At 36.9% G+C, this 19,349-nt stretch overlaps 1 protein-coding gene across 8 annotated transcripts in view; it reads left to right on the top strand.

The window, feature by feature from the left end:
• The window catches only part of LOC113100562 (microtubule associated serine/threonine kinase 2), a 135,917-nt gene that overhangs the window by 8,219 nt on the left and 108,349 nt on the right, over positions 1–19,349 (top strand). For 6 of the 8 annotated variants that reach the window (XM_026265241.1, XM_026265239.1, XM_026265238.1 and 3 more), the window contains exons 2-3: positions 15,658–15,805; positions 16,679–16,824. In XM_026265241.1, the coding sequence (XP_026121026.1) occupies positions 15,658–15,805; positions 16,679–16,824 (294 nt within the window). The remainder of the gene's footprint in view (positions 1–15,657; positions 15,806–16,678; positions 16,825–19,349) is intronic. The other 2 variants (XM_026265237.1, XM_026265243.1) reach the window with 1 other exon arrangement.

Here is a 19,349-nt window from a genome sequence, read left to right as displayed (position 1 = left end):
TAGTTCTAACATGTTAACAGAGAATCATAATTTAAACCTCAGTATCCTGATATTTTGAGGCAGTGTTTATAGACACAGTTCATTGATGAGTGCTATACTTTTCATGTATTAAATCTTGACAAGAGTTTCCAGAGACGTATGTCTAAAGCTTTTTATCTATACTAAATTTGTTTTATCATTTCTTGTTGATTTAAAAATCTGTGCCTCAGTTCTCAACAATGTTACAATTGACCCGGCAGGATATATAAGTCCGAACATTCATGGTTGTGGGCACGTGTGTATTTTTATGTGTGCAAATCTGTATTGATTGTGACCCTGCATTATAGAGTGTTTCTGGCAAGGCTGGAATTGATGCTGTCCATAGGCAGAATGTAATGATGCAGAAAAACAAAAAGCTGACCAACTGACTCTGCACTGCGCAAAGAGTTCCTGTACACTGGAAGAAAAAAAGCCTTAGTTTAAACCAGTGGAGAGAAATAAAAAAATGAATGGTATGAAATAATATTAAATGTATTTCTCTGCTTTCATCATAACACTGTTGTTGCACAATTTATATCATCTATATTTCCCTGTATTTTTTAAATTAACAAACCTATCAGCATTCAGATACATGCTGGATTTTGCTCTGGCATTGCTGTAAAACATTTTTTTCATAATTTTGTTATTATCATTTTTTATGACATTGACAATGTATCTTTTTCCACCCACTATAAATGAAAAATGTATAGGCCTTTAAAATAAATTCCCTTTTTCATACTCCTAAAAACCAGGGCTTTAGCAAAATGAAACTAATCATTTTAAATTAGGTAAATATATTAATATTTTAAATGAAAATAATTTTTCGTTAATATCTTAAGGTTAGTTTGAATTTGAAAGTCCTAAAAATACAAATTTGGTTAAATTTAAAATTAAACTTTCTCTAAGAGATCTGAATTTTGTCACTTTTTACAGATGGGCTGCATTTTGCTCTGTTGCTGGAATGTGTATGTCACACCTAAAAATCTGGGATTTAGGCCAGGTTTTGGGGTTAAAACAATACAGGGTACCGCCAAACTCACATTTCGAGTTGTATTGTCATCTACTGTATGATTCATTAACAGTGTTAGTTTATGTAGGAGTTAGACTAATAGTCTCCCCCTGTTTGAATTCTGTATGTAAACAAACACACAGGCGCACACACCCCTATTCTCGAACACTTCGGCCGCACAGATGGATTTGAATAGTTTGATGTTTGTGTACCAATCAGATTAACATTCTGTTTAAAAGAACTTGAAACCACACACATTTACATGGAAAACATTCTCCCTGTGTACATCAATCTTACCTGACTGAACTATTTGATGACCACAGGGAATAAACTAAAAGGGTCAAGTATGTATGTGTATGTGTTATTTTGAGTAACTGTAAATGTGTAGATTAGCGTCATCACCAGTGGCACTGTCGTTTTCAGTGACTTCATCTTAAAGGCTCATTACAGCTGTTCAGTAACACTCACTATGTAGCAGAAATTGGTCTTTCTATAATCAGCTGCATTTGACGAGATCAAGAATAATAGCCGTGTTTCCACTGTCACTGTCCACTACACCGGCCAAAAGCAGGCGTGCTAGTACGCGCCAGGGACAGTCGCGTTTCCACTGTCACTTCTGGTGCTTGATCGTGCCTCGTCAGTGCTTCTGGGTTTTTAAGCCCCATGAAAACCTTGGATAAAAGCAGGGCAGCTGGGGCTAGTGGAGTGGTTATGTACAAAGGTGGAGTTTCTCTTCATCTGGTGAGCATCAGCGTCGCAGATCATTTCATAAAGCTAACATCTATAACACCAACATTAAAAAACTTTGTAAAATAAGTTGATCTCAAAACTCACTTTCAGTCAGCAGTGTTTGAGTGTTTTATAAAAATATAGAAATGATAATTCTTTCTAAATGTGATGAGGCTACTGTGACTACAAATAAACAGAAACAGACTCGACTGAATAAGCAGGCTATGTTCATAATGCTTTATTTCTGTATGACTAATTTTCAATCCTGATAAATTAATTCATTATGATCAGTGTATCACTTATAGTAAAACATTTGATGCTTTTGGATTCAAATATTTAACAGGGCATGCAAACAAGAGGCCACTTTTATCGTGTTTGTTTTGTTATCGCGCTAGTTCCAGACTTATTTCTTATTAGTTTTTTGATTTCTCTTTGTTGGTGAAATGATTGGGTTTCATGACGTTGTTACTGAGAGGCGTGTAAAGGGCGGGTTTTAGTGTAGCCCACTGGATCTTTTGGCCCAATGGTGGAAACGCAGCACTATTTTGGCCTTGGTGCTACAGGTCTGAGGCTATTACTCCGGCCCGGCCCATTTAAAGCACTGGCTCGCACTGGGCTGACAGTGGAAAAGTGGCTGAAAACAGAGCAGGCTTGGCTAACTTTGGGCCAGTTGCCAAATAACCCATTTTCATGGGCTTTATCTGCACCCATTGGACATGAACTGCTAAATTGTTTGTTAAAAAATGTTGCTTGAAAAAGTCATTATGTAATGTGTTTGGTGATTTAGGACAATGGGCGTAAAATTTTATTGGATTGATTTGATTATTGCTGAATGATAAAAATGGACTGGGGTAGAGGTTTGAGAATATTGCCCAAACAAATTAATACAAGAGGACTTGGTCAGCTTTGCACTTCAATCCTACTGCATTTTAAATCCACTCTTTGCCCGACAAGCTGTGTACAACTCATTGTTAAATGTTTATTTAGAACTCTTTTTTTCTATTTTTAGTGATCTTTCTTTCTTTCTTTCTCATCCATAGAACCCACCCTATACTTCATCTATGCAGTAATGAATGGCATAAGAATCTAAATTTCTTCTGGATTATTAGCTCTCCTACCTGCTGTGTCGGTTCACCTCAAATTTAATATCTGGAGGCAAGAAGAGAAAAATGATGGGCGTGAGATTTAGCACTGAATAATTAAAAGGAAGAGGCTTTGCTACATAGAATAAAAACATGCAAACATATTCACAAATTCATAGCTCCAATGTATGGTGTGAAGATTATATAGTTGCTCCTTCTGATGAGATGGTAAAGATTAGGTTTTTATTACCAGTGGGTATAATTTATGTGGAAATAGATCTGAATGGAAAATGATCATGTGCTATTTATGTTAATCAGTTTATGCAAAGTAAAACCCAATTTAATGGCTAGGTTTTTTCATTGAGGTGCTAGATTGTGTGAGAGTCTGGAGTGTCACGCTCCACGGCCCTCTAATTACTGTGGAGGTTTTGAAGTTGCTCTTCTTTTTTAATCCCGTTGGTAGACAGAGATGGGGTGGGGTGGGGACATTTTTGCAGACACCATCACACCATATAGAGCACTGTTAAATGAATCTCTTCAAGAACAATTATGGTTCTTTCTTTTTAAAAGAAAAATCCAGTTTCAAGATAAATCTAATTCATTTGTTTTTGGATATCATGGATGGCATTGGGGTGAGTAAATTATTAGGAAATTTTCATTTTGAGGTGAACTAATAATTTTTCTCTTGGTCCTCATTTTAAATAGGTCATAAAAATATGAATAATTATCGATATCGACTGATATGAAACACTTATATCGTGATACAGTTTTCAACCATATCATCCAGCCCTAGATCAGCATTCTTGTTTTTTGGGTTATGAACACTCGAATAAAATTTGAATCTTTAGGTTTTATTTTAGAATTGTTATTAAACATTTGTACATCCAAAAATATTATGTTAATAATGTGAAAACATTTTTATAGTGCCTTTTATGTGTCTCATACATTTTCAGGCATTTAAAGACAGTTTAATATGCTGATATCTGTCACAGTAATAATGGGGTTCAGCTGGCAGAGCTGCGAAGCCATCTCATTTCTGATTCCACCTCCAGCTGATGATCACTTAGCCGAGAACCTCAGACCATTTGAGGTTAATGAAAAAAGACGCCACCACTATTGTCAAAGATTCTGATAGACGGGTAGCAAAATCCTTCAGAGGGAGACCTTTTCTTTGCATCTGTCAGTAGTCTAATTTAGCACTTTTAAAATTCAGTCCCTTGGAAAACAAAGCAATTACAGCATTTGAATATGAATGGAAACATGCAGTTGTCTGAATTAATTGTTTGCTTGGCTTTAAATGATGAACAGTGTACTAGACAAACACACTGACACCCTTTACTGTTAAAATACATTTTTTTACTTTACATGGCAAATTAACCGTAAACCAAATTAACCACATTTGTGCATTTCTTACACCGACTCATATTGAAAATAAAGTACTGATCAAGGCAGATTGAGCTCCTGCAAACCAAAATGCTGTTACCCTAACTGCATTCTTGGACCATTGTCCAGTGTTTGGAAGAGTTCTCTTATGTCTAGTTCCCAGTGTAATGAATCCGTTAGTCATTGTAGACAGTGATGCTGTGCTTATGGCTATAGACCTATGAACTTTTCCCTTGATTAGCTCAGTGAAAGGGCATTGCTGTCAAGCACAGTGGGGGAGCGGCCCACCCAAAGGCTTTTTTTCTTCTGCTAATGACCTGTGTTGAGCTTGTGGAGTCTCATCACATGTTGGGGAGTGATGCTCTGGGCTAAGTGCTTTGATTGGTGTGAAACTTCTGACCCCTCCTTCTCTAGCAGTATAAATAAATACTCCTTGTTTTCCCATACTTTTAACAGTACACTGGACTGTGGATTACATATTTTTTTTAGAAATATGAGATATTTTGTGCCACTTTGGCTGAATGTTTTAAAGTAGCATCATCTGATACTGATCTGAGGAGTAGAACGGGTTGTGGGGTTGTTGGTGTGTTATTTTCTCACCAAAGATAACCATCTATTCCAGCCAAAGAGAGATGGTAAGAACTGCACTGTTTTTATTCTGTTTATTGCTTTATTGTGTGTTTTTTGCTTGCTTCCAACTAATAATAGTTTTCATTTAAATTGAACACTATTTGCTAATAGTCACTTAATCTTTCAAATTTAAATGTTTCAAAATATACCAAACTGAAGATATGCGTTCAGTCACTCTTAACATTGGCTAAATGAAAGGAACCATTGGATGTTAATTGATTGCACATTGAAATTAAACAGGTGATCTGCTTGTATACAGGTGTATCTCAAAAAATTTGAATATCATGGGAAAGTTCTTTTATTTTTTTGTAATTTTATTAAAAAAAGCTAACTTCTATTCTAGATTCAATGCACACAAACTGAAATATTTTAAGAGTTTTTTTGTTTTAATTCTGATGGTTATGCCTTACAGGTTAGGAATTTTTTTTTTATATTTTCTCAAAGATCAATCAAAAAAATATTTACTAAACATCTTCAAGATCTCCAAAGCAGGATTAATTACGCACTCAATACTTGGTTGGGGCTCCTTTTGCACGAATTACTACTTCAATGCAGCGTAGCTTGGAGGCGATCAGCCTGTGGCACTACTGAGGCGTTATTGAAGCCCAGGTTGCTTTGACAGCGGCCTTCATCTCCTATGTATTGTTTGTAAGATGTTACTTATCTTCCTCTTCACTTTATGCCATAGATTCTCTGTAAGGTTCAGGTCCGCAGTCTTTCCCATAATTGTGGTTGCATGTTCTAAACTAGCCAAAGAGGTACCCAGTATTTATACTCAAAATTAATCAAACTAATCAAGCTCAAAATTGAATATTCTAATTTTTTATTTTCCTAATATGTAAGTCGTAACCATCAGAATTAAAACAAAATAACTCGTGAAATATTTCAGTTTGTGTGCACTGAATCAAGAATATAAGAGAGTTTGCTTTTTTGCATTAAATTACAAAAAATAAAGAACTTTGAGATGCAGGTGTATATTTACTAATTCTCTCTGTTCCTTTAATTGCTCTGTAAATTCCACTAAGGGCTAATGAGCAATATAGTTTTTTTTTTTTTTTCAGGACTGCTGGCTTGTGACATTTTGTTGCACTTAACCCTGTAACTCTAGGTCAGGGTCATATCGTGCCTTTGGCAGAAACAATAATAATTTGAATTCTGTTTGAACTCTAAGGTATTTATGAAAAAAATGAATCCATTACAGAGCATTTTTAAGTTTGTAAGTAATGTGTATTAGCCCATCTGTAAATACCATGGACAATACAGTCGGCATGTACCATGTCTCAGAGGGTTTCTGATTGTGACCTTATCTCCCCCTGCAGGTCCCATAGGCTTGTGCCTTACAGCGTTGTATTTGGGGCAGAATGGGTAGGGGCTTGTTGGTCTGAATTTGGTGCTCCCTTTCACAGCTGCAAGAGACCGATTAGACTCTGTGCTCTAAATATGGTTTCACCTAAAGCATTGGATTTTGGAATGTGAGGCATGCCCTTCATGCAATACACTGAGAATGAGAATACATTTTTATTATTATTATTATTAATAATAATAATAATAATAATAATAATAATAATAATAATAATAATAATAATATAATTATTAATCAAATTATATATATTTTTGTATATAAATAATTCTAATTATTAATGAACTACATAAATAATAAGCAAATATTTGAATGTGGTTTTGTGTGGGGGAGAAAATGAATGCCAATTGCCATGTTTTTTTTCTTCTTTTTCCTGCCCCAAGAGATCCGTTAGCTTCCTTTGCATGTGTGGCCTGATCTTTATTAATCCCTTTTAAATGACCTCTGACCACAAAGGCCATGTTCCTTATGTGTTTCATTCCTCAGAGAGTTTCAGATGTGATTATTCAGAGTGATGTGGCTAAACTTGAGGCTTGCCTTCTGGGATATCATATCCCTGTAATGTTGTACAAAGCATTGCAATGTCCCTGCTTAATCCTGGAACTTTACCTGTGTAGCTTCTAATGATAGAATTGTCTCCTTTGTAAACATTGGTGCAGGAGTTCTGCTCATGGACAGGCCCACACGGACTCTGCACCTACAGAATGCCATAGTTTACCATAGAGTTGGAAATAATGGAGAGGGTTCCTAATATTCCTTAAGTGCTTGTATACAATAAATATTGTGACTAATTTGATGAGGTTTCCAGAAGGGTTGGGAATCATTAGAAATTGTCCGGTTCCTCTTGAAATGACCTGTATACTAAATAATGTAACCCTCATACTTGCATAACAATAGCAATCTATTTATTTAGTGGTCCAAATTGAAGTCAGTATGTCTATTAATGACAAATATAATGTAATTAGGCTGCTCACTGTGCTTGGTCACGTGCCACACCAGAAACATTTTTTGGAACCAAAACTTAGAAATTGCTCACAGTTCCGGTTCTTTCCCAAAAACAGAACTGGTTCTGAATAAGAACCGGTTCTTGGTTCCCAACCTTAGTTTCCAGCTATTGATGAGTTAGTAGTACTTTCAGCTCCATTTCACATATTTGACCATGTATACATTTATTCTGCAGAAATCAGTGCCATAAATGTTTAATAAAAAGAAAAGAAAGAAAAAGTCAGCAGATTCCCTCAGCGCCTGTGCATGGTATTACCTCAGATCTCGACCCTACAAAGACATCTTGAATTTGTTTCTATGTAATCTTCTCCTTTAATCAGATCTTACAGTAATACATGTGTGCAATAAAGCATTGGCTTTTTGCTTGGGCATGTCAAGTCTATTTGGTAGGACTCTATTCTAAATCTGACTTTTGTGTCTTGATACAACATTCTCAATCGCTATTCTCATCTTTAATTTTCTCATCTGTCAGGACTTGTCTCAGAAGAGTAATCCTTTTTCTTTGAAACAGTAAGCAGCTTTAACACATGAACATGTAGGGATATGCAAATGTATTTTATTACAAATATAAGATACATTGTTAAAAATGTACCATTTTATGATTTAATAAAGTTGACTCATGCAGTCAGGCTACTTTAATGGATTATAATTGTTTTTAACAGCTCTGAAACAGATTTACACCACCTGTATACTTTTGCTTAGTATGGCAAGGAAACACTTCTAAACATTTTTCCTTTTGTTTGGTTGTTCTGTGAAGTTTTGTGAGACAAACACACATTTATGTAATAATTAGTAAAGGTTCCATAAACTTCCATCATTCAAGACCTCCTCTCATAGAGTACTAGTCCAAAGAAACTTGGCTTGTGTTACAAGGCAGTGGCCTGATAATAAGCCCGGTTTTGTTTTGAATAAGTCCAAATTCCAATCTTTCACAGTTCACATTCAGGTCTTGGCTCAATGTCTGTCTTTTCACTTCTCCATCGCACGCAGCATTATTGGTTTGTCTTGGCTTTGAATGTTAGAGGGTGGTGGGGTTCAACTGGAGAACTGGCAGAGTCATGTTACACTGTGTAACACACAATTACATAACCCGGCAGAAGCACTGCTGCACCATTACTCATGTGCCTGGCAGTTTAAGCTCTGATGAGAGTTCTTTCACAGTTCAGAGGTGAAGCCCTGGGTGATGCAGTCATGGCTGACAGATTTTTGTACAGTTGGCATTTGTTGAATTCAGAAAAGGAATTTGGAGCTAAATTGTGTGAGAAACAACATAGAAAGTCAAATATACCATAGAGTGAATTCTTGAGCTGCTTTGAATTTATTAATTCAACTACAAAACACAGTTTCTTTCCAACTACACTTAAAATAACATATTTGAATTATCTACGTGGTCTCTTGAGGGGGTATTATTGAGGATTATGTGTGCCATGCTAATATAATAAATGCACATTTATTTCTAGAAAGTGAAGTAACAAATGCATAAAAGCTGTGGGTGCAACCATTTTGTGAAAATGAGAACAAGTAGAATAGAATATATAGAAGTGAGAAAACGTATCAGTAATACTCCAGATGTTCTCACATGCAGTGGTTTCATTTAACACAATTGCATGCAGGCATCTTGTTGTGAAATTATGAAACCAGAAATTGTAAGGGGAATTTTTGAAGACTTTCTGTTTCCCACAGAAGACTAACTGTGTTAAATTACTCCACTACAAAGTGTCCACTGTGGCTTCATGACCTTATCAGTCAAATGAACTACACAGAAAAAGATAAGCAAATAAATAATTTTTCTTATTGAGGAGTTTATTGTAATAGCTTTTTGTACACTACCTTTTGACCTCTTATGCCCCAAAAGGCTGCATTCAATTAAATAATTTTAATTGTTTTAACCCGTTTACCTGCATCTGGACACCAGTGCACTGTACGCTCTTTGTTTGGACGTGCCAATGTTTACAAATAGATTAAATTTACAAACTATATATCATTATAAAGGTCTAAGCCTCAAGCATCGGCGACAGATCGCTGTTTTTCAAATTGAAAGCTTAAAAGGAATGTATTTGCTAAATTTGTGTAAGCAGTACATATCAAAACATGCAGAAACAAAACGCAGTATGTACCAGATTCGTCGAAATAGCTAGTCATAAACACATACAGATCTGTAAATCCCAGTTTAGTTAGAAAGTTAAGGGAACTGAACGATATCCCAAAGAGCACTTTTAGTCCAACGAAGCAATAAGGTTGTGATATGGATAGTAATTCCTTTGTTTACGTCTCAGTTCTTCAGGGACAGTATTGTTTGTATCCGTTATGGAATAACTTGTGCTCAAAAAACTGCATCTTAGTAATAAAAAACGGCATGGTTTTGTAGCACACAGTGTCACAAACAGAAAGAGACCATCCCCTAAATTTAAAGATACGCGTGTCATTGTTTATTTGAATTCTTGCTCTTATCTCCTGATGGGTTGTGCACCTGTCATCTGATGGGAGTGTATCTTAGTGATTGGCTTTATGCACAAATACTTTTATTTTCTTCTTCAGCTAGACTTAGTCTCAGAAAAATTGTTGTAGGAATCAAATTTTTCATGGTATCTTCAGATTAGTAATAGAAACTCACGAGACGTGACTTTCAACCCATTACTTTTCTGGATTGCTTTTTCAAGGCACTTTACTGTCTATAACTTTTTATCTTTTTGAGCATAATTAACTCTGAATGATGGATAGTAAAGCCCAAAGGGTCTTCTTTCCAAAGACACCAAAATTGTTTGTGTAGCACACTGAAGTGACACAGGAACAGGAACTGTTGCAATTTTAAAAGGATAGTTCACCCAAAAATAAAGATTTGATGTTTATCTACTTACCCCCGGGGAATCCATAATGTAGGTGACTTTGTTTCTTTGTTTCAATTTCTTAGTAATCTGTCCAAGTATTCTGACTATTTATTTTTTGTTTCTTCTAAAAAAAAAAAAAGCTTATTGACCCCAAACATTTGAACAATAGTGTATGTTGTACAGCACAGCTGTCAAAGACCACTTTCAAGTACAGTTTGACCTTGCTGTTTCTCACATATTCCCATTAATGCTGGTGTCAAGATTTTCTTGAATGACTTCTCAAGGCCATCCCAGCTGGCTAGTCTGGCCAACACCCTGGCACAGCCCCAGTGTATGAGAACATCATCCTGTCGTTCCCATGGAGTCAGTGCACAAACATCCACTCTTTCATTCAGCAGACCCTGGATACCTTGAGCACATCTGGAAGACATCAACAGACAGGCTACAAACTGACTAATGGGACATTGTGTTTCTGGCTGTGTGTATGTACAGTAGACATTACACGCTAAGCATGGACACACTCAAACGTCGATCTCATTGAGAAGTTGAAGCAGAGAGGATTAGATTGAGGATTAGAAGATTATGAACTCAGGTCTGATGTAGATGATTAAGGATTGTTCAAGCCATCAGAGTGACCCCCCCCCCCCCTTCAATTTAGTGTCTGGATAAGTGAAGCAACAGAGAGTAGAAAGTAGAGGAACTGGCTGAAATCACATTTTTTGCATAAGTTCCGTCTTTTTTTTCAGAATGTACTTATCCTTGGTTTTAGTTCCTTCCACAAAGGTTTAATTTCCAGCACCAGGGCAGTTTTGATTGTTCTCGATCATCTTTCACTGTAGAGGACGTGCAGCATTTGTACAGTTTTATATTTCTGCTGAGTGAAAAAATTCATCCGGTAGTATCACAAAGACATTTTATTATTTTAGTTTTCCCTTAAGGTTCTTCTTATAACCTCTTATTAGGTTCTTGCACCAAAAATATTTGTAATTTAGTTTTATGTGACTATTTTCCACCCTCTGGAAAATAAATGGCCCATTTTTTACTCATGTCTTGAAAAAGGGGTCGACTCAGAAATCCAAATTTCCAAATAACCATGTTAAATGTTTATTTCACTGTCTCATTTGGGTTGTACTTTGTTTTTAATTTTTGAGACAACGCATCTTCTTGGGCAAACAGAAAGGCCAGTAGCTCTTAGACCACAACATGGCAGGCTGCCCAGCAGAGTGAGAGTGTTTATGTTGGTATTCCTGAAGGATTGACTGGTTTTACGAGCTGTTTTGTGTACCGCAGCGGATGCTGCTCAGACTGGTGGATATAACAGGAGGTTGTTGGACTATTCCAGCTGTATGAGGGAAATAATTGATAATTTTTACTTATTCTTAAAGGTACTTTGCCATAAATTTGGGGATTACAGCCAGACTTGTGATCGCTTCTTGGCCATTGCTCATCTGTTTGTCATTGTCTGTCCTATATGCTGTTTGTTCAGTGAGTGTTTTCCCCACGACCAGGAGTCAGATAGCAGAGTGGGTGGAAAGAAAGAAATCTGGATTGTCTTGAAGCAAGAGTGAATCACACTTAGATACAAATGTTTAGATTTGAAAATGCCCTGCCAGAACGGATGGATTACAGATACTGACCTGTATTTCATTCCAGTTTAAGAGTCGGTGTTGAACCCAAACACACTGATGCTATGAACTCAGTGAGCTGCACAATGGCACTTGAGAAAAAATGGAGGCATATGATTTAAACAGGTTCATTGGCAGTTGTAGTTGCCTTGAATTATTATCTATACCCTATTGAAATCAAGGTACAAGACATTTTTCTGTTTCTACTGGGCAATATTTAAGTCAGAGTGTTAAATGTTGCTTTGTGCAATAAACTCTGTGTGCTACTTGTAACACATGTTTTGTTTCATATGCAGCTCATACTTTTTTTCCTTCTGTGGTTCAACAGTGCTGAGCACTGACCTTATGTGGTTGTACAGTGACAACTCTTATCCATCACATCCTGACCAAGGGCAGTCTGTCTCTCTCTTCTCACTTTTACAAACAGTCCCATTTCACAGTTCTGTCTGAATGTGTGTGGCTGTAGTGGTGGTGCTTTTAAATGACAAATTAAATGACAAAACTTTCTTCACGAGACTGTGTATCCATCCTTAGCATGAGCAGTGAGCTGTCATCAGTCAGTCTGATTGGGCCTAAATGGAAAGAAATGCCTGGATGTGAGAGTGGGCTGGAGAGACTGATTAGAGGAGACCTCTGGAAAAACATCTGGGAAAGTGAAATTAGCCCTGCTACAAGTGTGCAACGTGAGCTGGGTATAAACATAGTGTTCAATGGAGAGTCATTAAGGCCTCTAGATTTTAAGGTCACAAGTTAACAGTGTAGTTTTCCCTTTCATGCTCCTCAAAGCACGACTGACCAAACCAAGTGAGCAGCAATGTATTCTGGTGCAAAGAGAGCAGTCTGTTAATTCAAACTCAAATGACAACTATATTCATTCATATAGATTCATATATTCACCTTTATATTGTTGCAGAACCATATTGTCGTCTTTTTACGACATCATTTTTTTTTGGTTTTGGTTTTAAGCTGCAGGGGCAAGATTTTCAGAGAATAACAGAAGAAAGTCACGGTTTTTGAACAACACAAGGGTGACTTGTCATTTTTGTTTGAATGATACCGGTTAAGTGCATTTTCTGCTTTTTACACCATGGTTATTTAGCCATGCACAAACATGCTTGAGTTTTTAATACTGTTAGTTACAATACTAGTTATTTCACATTCTTCCATTCTTTCCAAATGAAGTAATGATCCACTGACCTAAGTGCTGCTTACTCACGCCATCAAAACAGAGTTGATGTTTAAGCCTGCAATGCATACCCCGAGGCAGGTGAGAGTATCCCTTCCAGACGTGTGTGTTCAACTGTGTCCCTGATCTTCAACTGATTAGCCTCAGGACTCCATACTGATGTCATAGTCACCCAGACCCCCATGCAACACAATGCCATCTTCTCAGACAGCACTTAACAACGGCTGCATCTTCCAGCCTGTCACTGATGGAGTGTGCACTTGCTCACCTGGGCTATAGCCGGTGGGAGAAAATGGATGGTGTTGGCTGTAAATTTAGCTGCACTTTAAGAGCTGAAAGCATACGATAGATGTAGCAATCTTAAGAATAGCGTAAGTGGTAATAGGGGCCACTGAATGACTTGTCTGAACCTTTGTGTCTATAAATTGAAAAAAAAGAAAGAGCAATCAAACATGTTTGAGGTAAGGGATGCAAAGCATTGTATTTGTGGTGTGAAGTAAAAAATGTGTTGATATTGTGAAATGTATTTTATTCCTGTAATGGAAATAGCAAAGACTATAGATGAGAATACCCAAGACATGTGACTCATCTAGTTTTAAATGGGGAAAAATGCAACGTTCAATATGGCCGCTCCATCGAACGAAGCCTCATCTTTGGTAGTGAATGAATTTGTGTGTGATTGTGAAACTTGTTTACAACAACCCTTTGTTTTCTTTCAGGGTCATTTTTTTTTGTGTGTCTCCAGTGGCCACTGGTAGGATTGCATTTGGTTTGTTGTTTCACTCTGTGTGTGTGTGTGTGTGTGTGTGTGTGTGTGTGTGTGTGTGTGTGTGTGTGTGTGTGTGTGTGAGCGTGAGCTAGTGACATCACTGACGTTTGTTTGCTTTGAGGCTTTTTAGTTTTGAGGCCTTGCGGTGTGGTTTTATGAGCATTGCGCGTTTCATACAAACAAGCCCTGCAGATGTTTCTGGAATTTCGTGACACCACAGAGAGGATGTGACCAGCGCAGAGTTCCTGCCAGATTTCCATGGCAACATCTGTTTCACATCCTGACGAAGAACACAGGGAGTATGAATGAATCTGCAGGCGTCTTTAAAGAAATTTATTTGGCTTACAGTTCGGGTCTATATTTCTTACCCCTTAAATTTGATTGTTCTGTTTTTCTGTAATCATAATTTTTCTGCTGATGACAGCTTCACATTGCTGTTGTCTTTTTGTGGCTTGTTAATGTACTGATAGCAAAATACAGGCCAACAGAATAACAGTTGCAGGTCTCTTGGCTAGGGATGGAAATTTATAGACACCTCATGATTTTTTTTCTTGACACACTCTTTTTCTTATTGATTGTTCTGCTTTGCCAAAGTCAAAATGTTGTAGGGTCAGTTTCTTTCATAATTATGTGTTGCCTTTGAAAATAAGCAATCTAGTTGCTCTTCTAAGTAAATTCATTCTGAATGTCTCACGTTTCAGAATCTCTGAAGAATATGCCCCTCAGTACAAATATTGGCCGCAAGTCATCATTAGTTATGTTTCTATCCAAAGATTTGAATTTAACTGGAATATTGCATAAAACATTTGCGATTTAAAGCATTGGTACTATTCAACGTGTCAAAGAGAACAAAATCATCACTTCCTGATTGGGTTTTATTCGATACCGGTACCATTTTGATACTTTTAAAATGGTACCGGTGCCTGAACCGATACTTCTATAAAAATAAATAAATAAATTAAATTAAAAAAGCCTAAAAAGGATAGCATTAAAGAACATAAAAAAGATTTAAAATAAATCCATAGCATTCACACGCCCCTTGGATACTCTCATTTCCCAAGCTTCCCTTAGTCTAAGGCCAATAAATGCATTTCATGATCTGGGTCATTATTTAATACAAAACCACACATAATGTTTCTACTGTATCTCAGTCAATCACTCTTAATATTTAGTTAAAATTAAATATTTCAATTGATCGCTCAGGCATTTAAGAAGCACTGAAATGAAGCACCGAAAGCTGTGTGCTGATTTGGTTCAGTGCATACTGGTTCCATAGGTACCAGTGCCATATTGGTACTGGGTTTCGGTATGCAACCCTACTTCCTGATAAACTGCCAGTATCTCTAAGAAAAGTAGGAGAAGCCACTTAATATGATAATTTTTAATATATGATGAATTACTTGCACCTCAGAGCAAGCAGGCAAAACACAATAAAAGTGGTCATTGTTTTCGGGGGTGGATTTCTGCTGTTTGAGAATGCAGTCATGCCAGACAATTAAACAGACTTACTTTGATGACAGACTTTGCTGGGGCATTTCAAAATGACCAAAACAAAATTTCAAACACTGTGCGATGAGATCGGTCAGCTGGTTAGTCAAGTTATCCTATCCCATAATGCAAAGTCACATAGCTTTTTTGATGTGCAAGGTGAAATTTATTTGCTGAATGTGTTTCCATCGTAGTTTATGCACATTTTTTCTTATCGGATAAAAAGTTTATCCTACTCGGTAAGTTTTTTTTTTATGCGCATTTTTAGAATTTCTGCAAATCTTGGCATTTTCATGCAATATATATGGATGGAAACTATTTTTAGATGGATTATTCAAGTGTGACTCTCTGTGCGTGATGCAGTGCTACAGTGTGGATGAAGCCACTCCAAACTCTTTCTAAATCAATTGTGTTACTTTTAAGGTGACTCTGTGAACTGTACATCTGTGTCTTGTTTCAAGGTTTAGTACTCCTATGTGGCATTTCTTAATACAGTTGTGTATTTGATTGTCATTGAAAAGAGGACAAATCTGGATGTGTTTCAGCAGGAGCTGCCGGCACCGCCTCCCCTGCTGTTCAGGAAGCTGAGTAACCCCGACCTGTCTCCTGCCGCAGGAAAGACCAAACTGCAGCGGCAGCTCAGTCAGGATGACACCAGAGCCCGACGCAGCAGTATGGCTGGCATCCTCACCGGTGAGAACCACCCCCTCCACCGCCCCTTTTGCTCTTAAAATCTTCTGAAATTTGTCTAAAACCTGATAATCATGTTATGCAGCATGATTTGAGGACACCATGTGCTTCAATGGAAGCAATTTTAAAGGGATACTCCACCCCAAAATTTAAATAGTCATTAAATACTTACCCCCATGTCATTCCAAACCTGTAAAAGCTTTGTTCGTCTTAGGAAAACAAGATATTTTGGATGAAAAGAAGGAGGCATTTTACTGTCCCATAGACTGCCAGGTAAGTTACACTGTCAAAGTAAAAAACGTGTCTTTGTGGTGCATCTGACTCAGAAGAGCATAGGCTGCTTGCGTTCAGCTCATAATCTCCAAAATTGTGCTACAGTGATTTGGTGAGAAAGTCAAGTTGTTGAATAAAGTCATTATTTTAGTTTTCTTCATGTACAAAAAGTGTTCTTGTTGCTTCATAATATTGCGGTTGAACCACTGATGGCAGATGGACTATTCTGACGACATCTTTCATTCTTTTCTGGACTTTGACAGTGTAACTTATTTGGCAGTCTTTGGGACAGTCACAAGCCTCCCAGTTTTCATCCAAAATATCTTAAATTGTGTTCCGAAGATGAACAAAGCTTTTACGGGTTTGGAACGACATAGGGGAAAAGTAATTGACAAAATTTTCATTTTGGGATGGAGTATGCCTTTAATGTCACAAATTTGCTTTCATTCAATAAGTGATCTACAAAGACTGCAGAATTTGGTTCACATTATATAAAAGCTATCAGAGAGAATCTGTGGCTTGGCTTTGATTTGGTTTTGACCACAGACACATACTTAACGAGAAACGACTATGTCTTAATTCTGTTTCCTCTGTGTGCCGCAGGAAAGCAGCTTCTGCCTCTGTCCAGCAGCATGCACGGTGGAGTGAGTCAGCTGGCCTGGCAGCAGCACATAGGAGAACCCAATAACTTGGTCCGCATGAGGAGTCAATCCTTTGGCCAGTCTGCCCCCTCTCTCACTGCGGGACTGGTGAGTACTTGTGCACCATGCATGCACACAAACTCAAACACAAGCAGATGCAAACATAGGGTCCGAAATGCAAGTGAAAATCTGACAAATGCAAGTAAAAGTGTTAAGGAACTGCAACATAATACTTGGTGTAAATTGAATTTGTAAGAATGATAGTCTGACCACCAGTGTGTCAATCTCCATGTGATGATAAATGTGGTTTCTTTTTTTTACATTTTCTTAATTGGCCGATGTGGCAAGCAACAAAAACGAAAACCGTAAAAACATTTTTTGTTACTTGAAAAAATATATGAACTGAAATTAAATAATGATACAAAACCTAGCTATATTTACCATGAAAATGTTTCTTATTTTTATTTAGTATAACTTAAATCTAAAATAAACCAAAATAGCCAAACTAATTCAATTATAGTAATCAATTGTACTAAAATAACAAAGATGGCAAAAGGTTAAAATAGAAGTAGTGAATTTTAAATAACTGCCACTGACACGACATGCTGATTAATGAATAGGATACAATAGCTCATATTTGCTTCTTATCAAGTACCTCTGAGTCAGATCACGTTGTCGCAGAAACTCTTTACTTTTATTGTATATCTGAGTAAATGCAAAGGCAGTTTAGGTGTGGCTGGTCTGTGTGAGTTTATAGAGGTTTAGATGTGAAGAAAAGTATACGTGTCAATTACAGCAATATACCTTGTCTTGTACCTGCTATATGTGCAGAAGATGTGTTGGCAATAATTTTTTGTGCAATCTAAAGCCTAATGCAATAGCTACATCTGCTGTCCAAGCCTAGTACTACACCATTGAAAATGGCAAAAAAGGAAGCCAAATGGTTAAGTTTTGTTATTATGCAATATAAATGAATTAACATATTATAATTTATACCTATAATTTTCTATAGTATTTAATTGCATAATATAAGTAATAAGTCTGTGTGTGTAACCTCAATATCTACTTGAAGATTTCCCAATTAAACTTTTTTGGATGTAGTCTTTTGTGGCATGCTGGACCTTTTTAATGACTGTATAATAATATTACTAATTAGTTTTGAGATTTGTTCTGTAAACAGCAGCAAAAAGAGGTAAAGTATTCATGATTCCCTGAGTTTGCTATTTTCAGATTCTTAAGTGCACTACTGTCTGATAAATTGCAAGTCACAGTGGGTCTCATTTTTCAATTTAACAGATCCGTGCGCACATCACACAAATCAACTTACAACCGAGTTCACGTGTGATTCATGAAACATTCATATGCCGCCAATCTCATCGTACGAATAATCGCATGTTGATAAATGTGGTGGCAGTCAGAAGACAATACTCATGTAAATTATCACACCTTAAAAACTCCCTGGACCTACAGTTTACAACACAGACAAACGAAACCCGGGCAAAAAGAGGACGCAAACTCATGAAAGAGAAATTGATCTTACTCCAAAAACACCTGCTAACCTCGTAATTGCAAACAATTAGGCTACATTAATTTATGTCATTTTATATGTATATTAAAATACTGGTAAATAAAATTTCCCCTAAATTTAGCTTTATTCAGAATAGAACAAGAATGAAAAATAAGTTAATAAATGCATTAAGATCGTCACAATGTTGCACAATGCTTTTTCTCCGTTTTGTTAATGTTAATTATATTATAGCTTATTATATATTTTGTGTGATCCTATTTATTTTATTACTTTAATAGACTTTCTCAAAAGCGCTGCAGATTCATGATGCAATGATTCTGTCTGCATGATCTTGTTTACATTGCTATTCGCGCATATAAAGCTAAAGACCTGTATAAAACCCCCAAAAAAGAGACATTCTAATCTTACTGGTTAACAATCGAATAATGAGCTTCATTTGATGGTCAGTAAAATAAAAACGAACAAAATGCTGTCATTCTACAGTCCTCCACTGTATTAACTATTAGTTCAGGTAACTCAAAAACTCAAAAGACCAGACATGAGATTTGAGCGTAGCCACCGTTCATGCTCATATTGATCAATTCCAAGTTTTGCGTTGAAGTGACCGTGCGGCCAGCTTTCTGTCGTACTTTCGTTTTGTAAATGAGGCCCAGTGTTTTTTGTGTGGATTTACTTTACACTGCTTTTGTTTGCATGCAGAACACGAAGAAAGCCTTGTACATAAGATAGGGCAGGGCTATTCAAATCTTGCACTGGAGGGCCAATGCGGTGCAGAGTTTGGCTCCAACCCTAGTCAAACACACCTGAACATGCTAATCAATGTTTTTGGGATCATTTGAAAATCACAGGCAGGTGACTTTGATCAGGGTTGGAGCCAAACTCTGCACCGCATTGGCCCTCCAGGGCAAGATTTGAAGAGAGTTCTGTGATGCTCATGGTTGTTTCTAACCATGAGGTGGCAGCATTGCCCACTTACATAAAACTTAACGGTACAACTCTTGAAAAGATAAAGTGCTACACATGGGCATGTGAATATCGCAGCCCTTATGTTTATGGATGAATAATGTACTCACCACCGCAGTGTAGCACACTGTCCTAATAAAGT

Source organism: Carassius auratus, chromosome 6, assembly GCF_003368295.1.
Source record: "Carassius auratus strain Wakin chromosome 6, ASM336829v1, whole genome shotgun sequence".
In the NCBI taxonomy this organism is placed as follows: Eukaryota; Metazoa; Chordata; class Actinopteri; order Cypriniformes; family Cyprinidae; genus Carassius; species Carassius auratus.
This window is presented reverse-complemented; position numbering and strand designations above follow the sequence as displayed.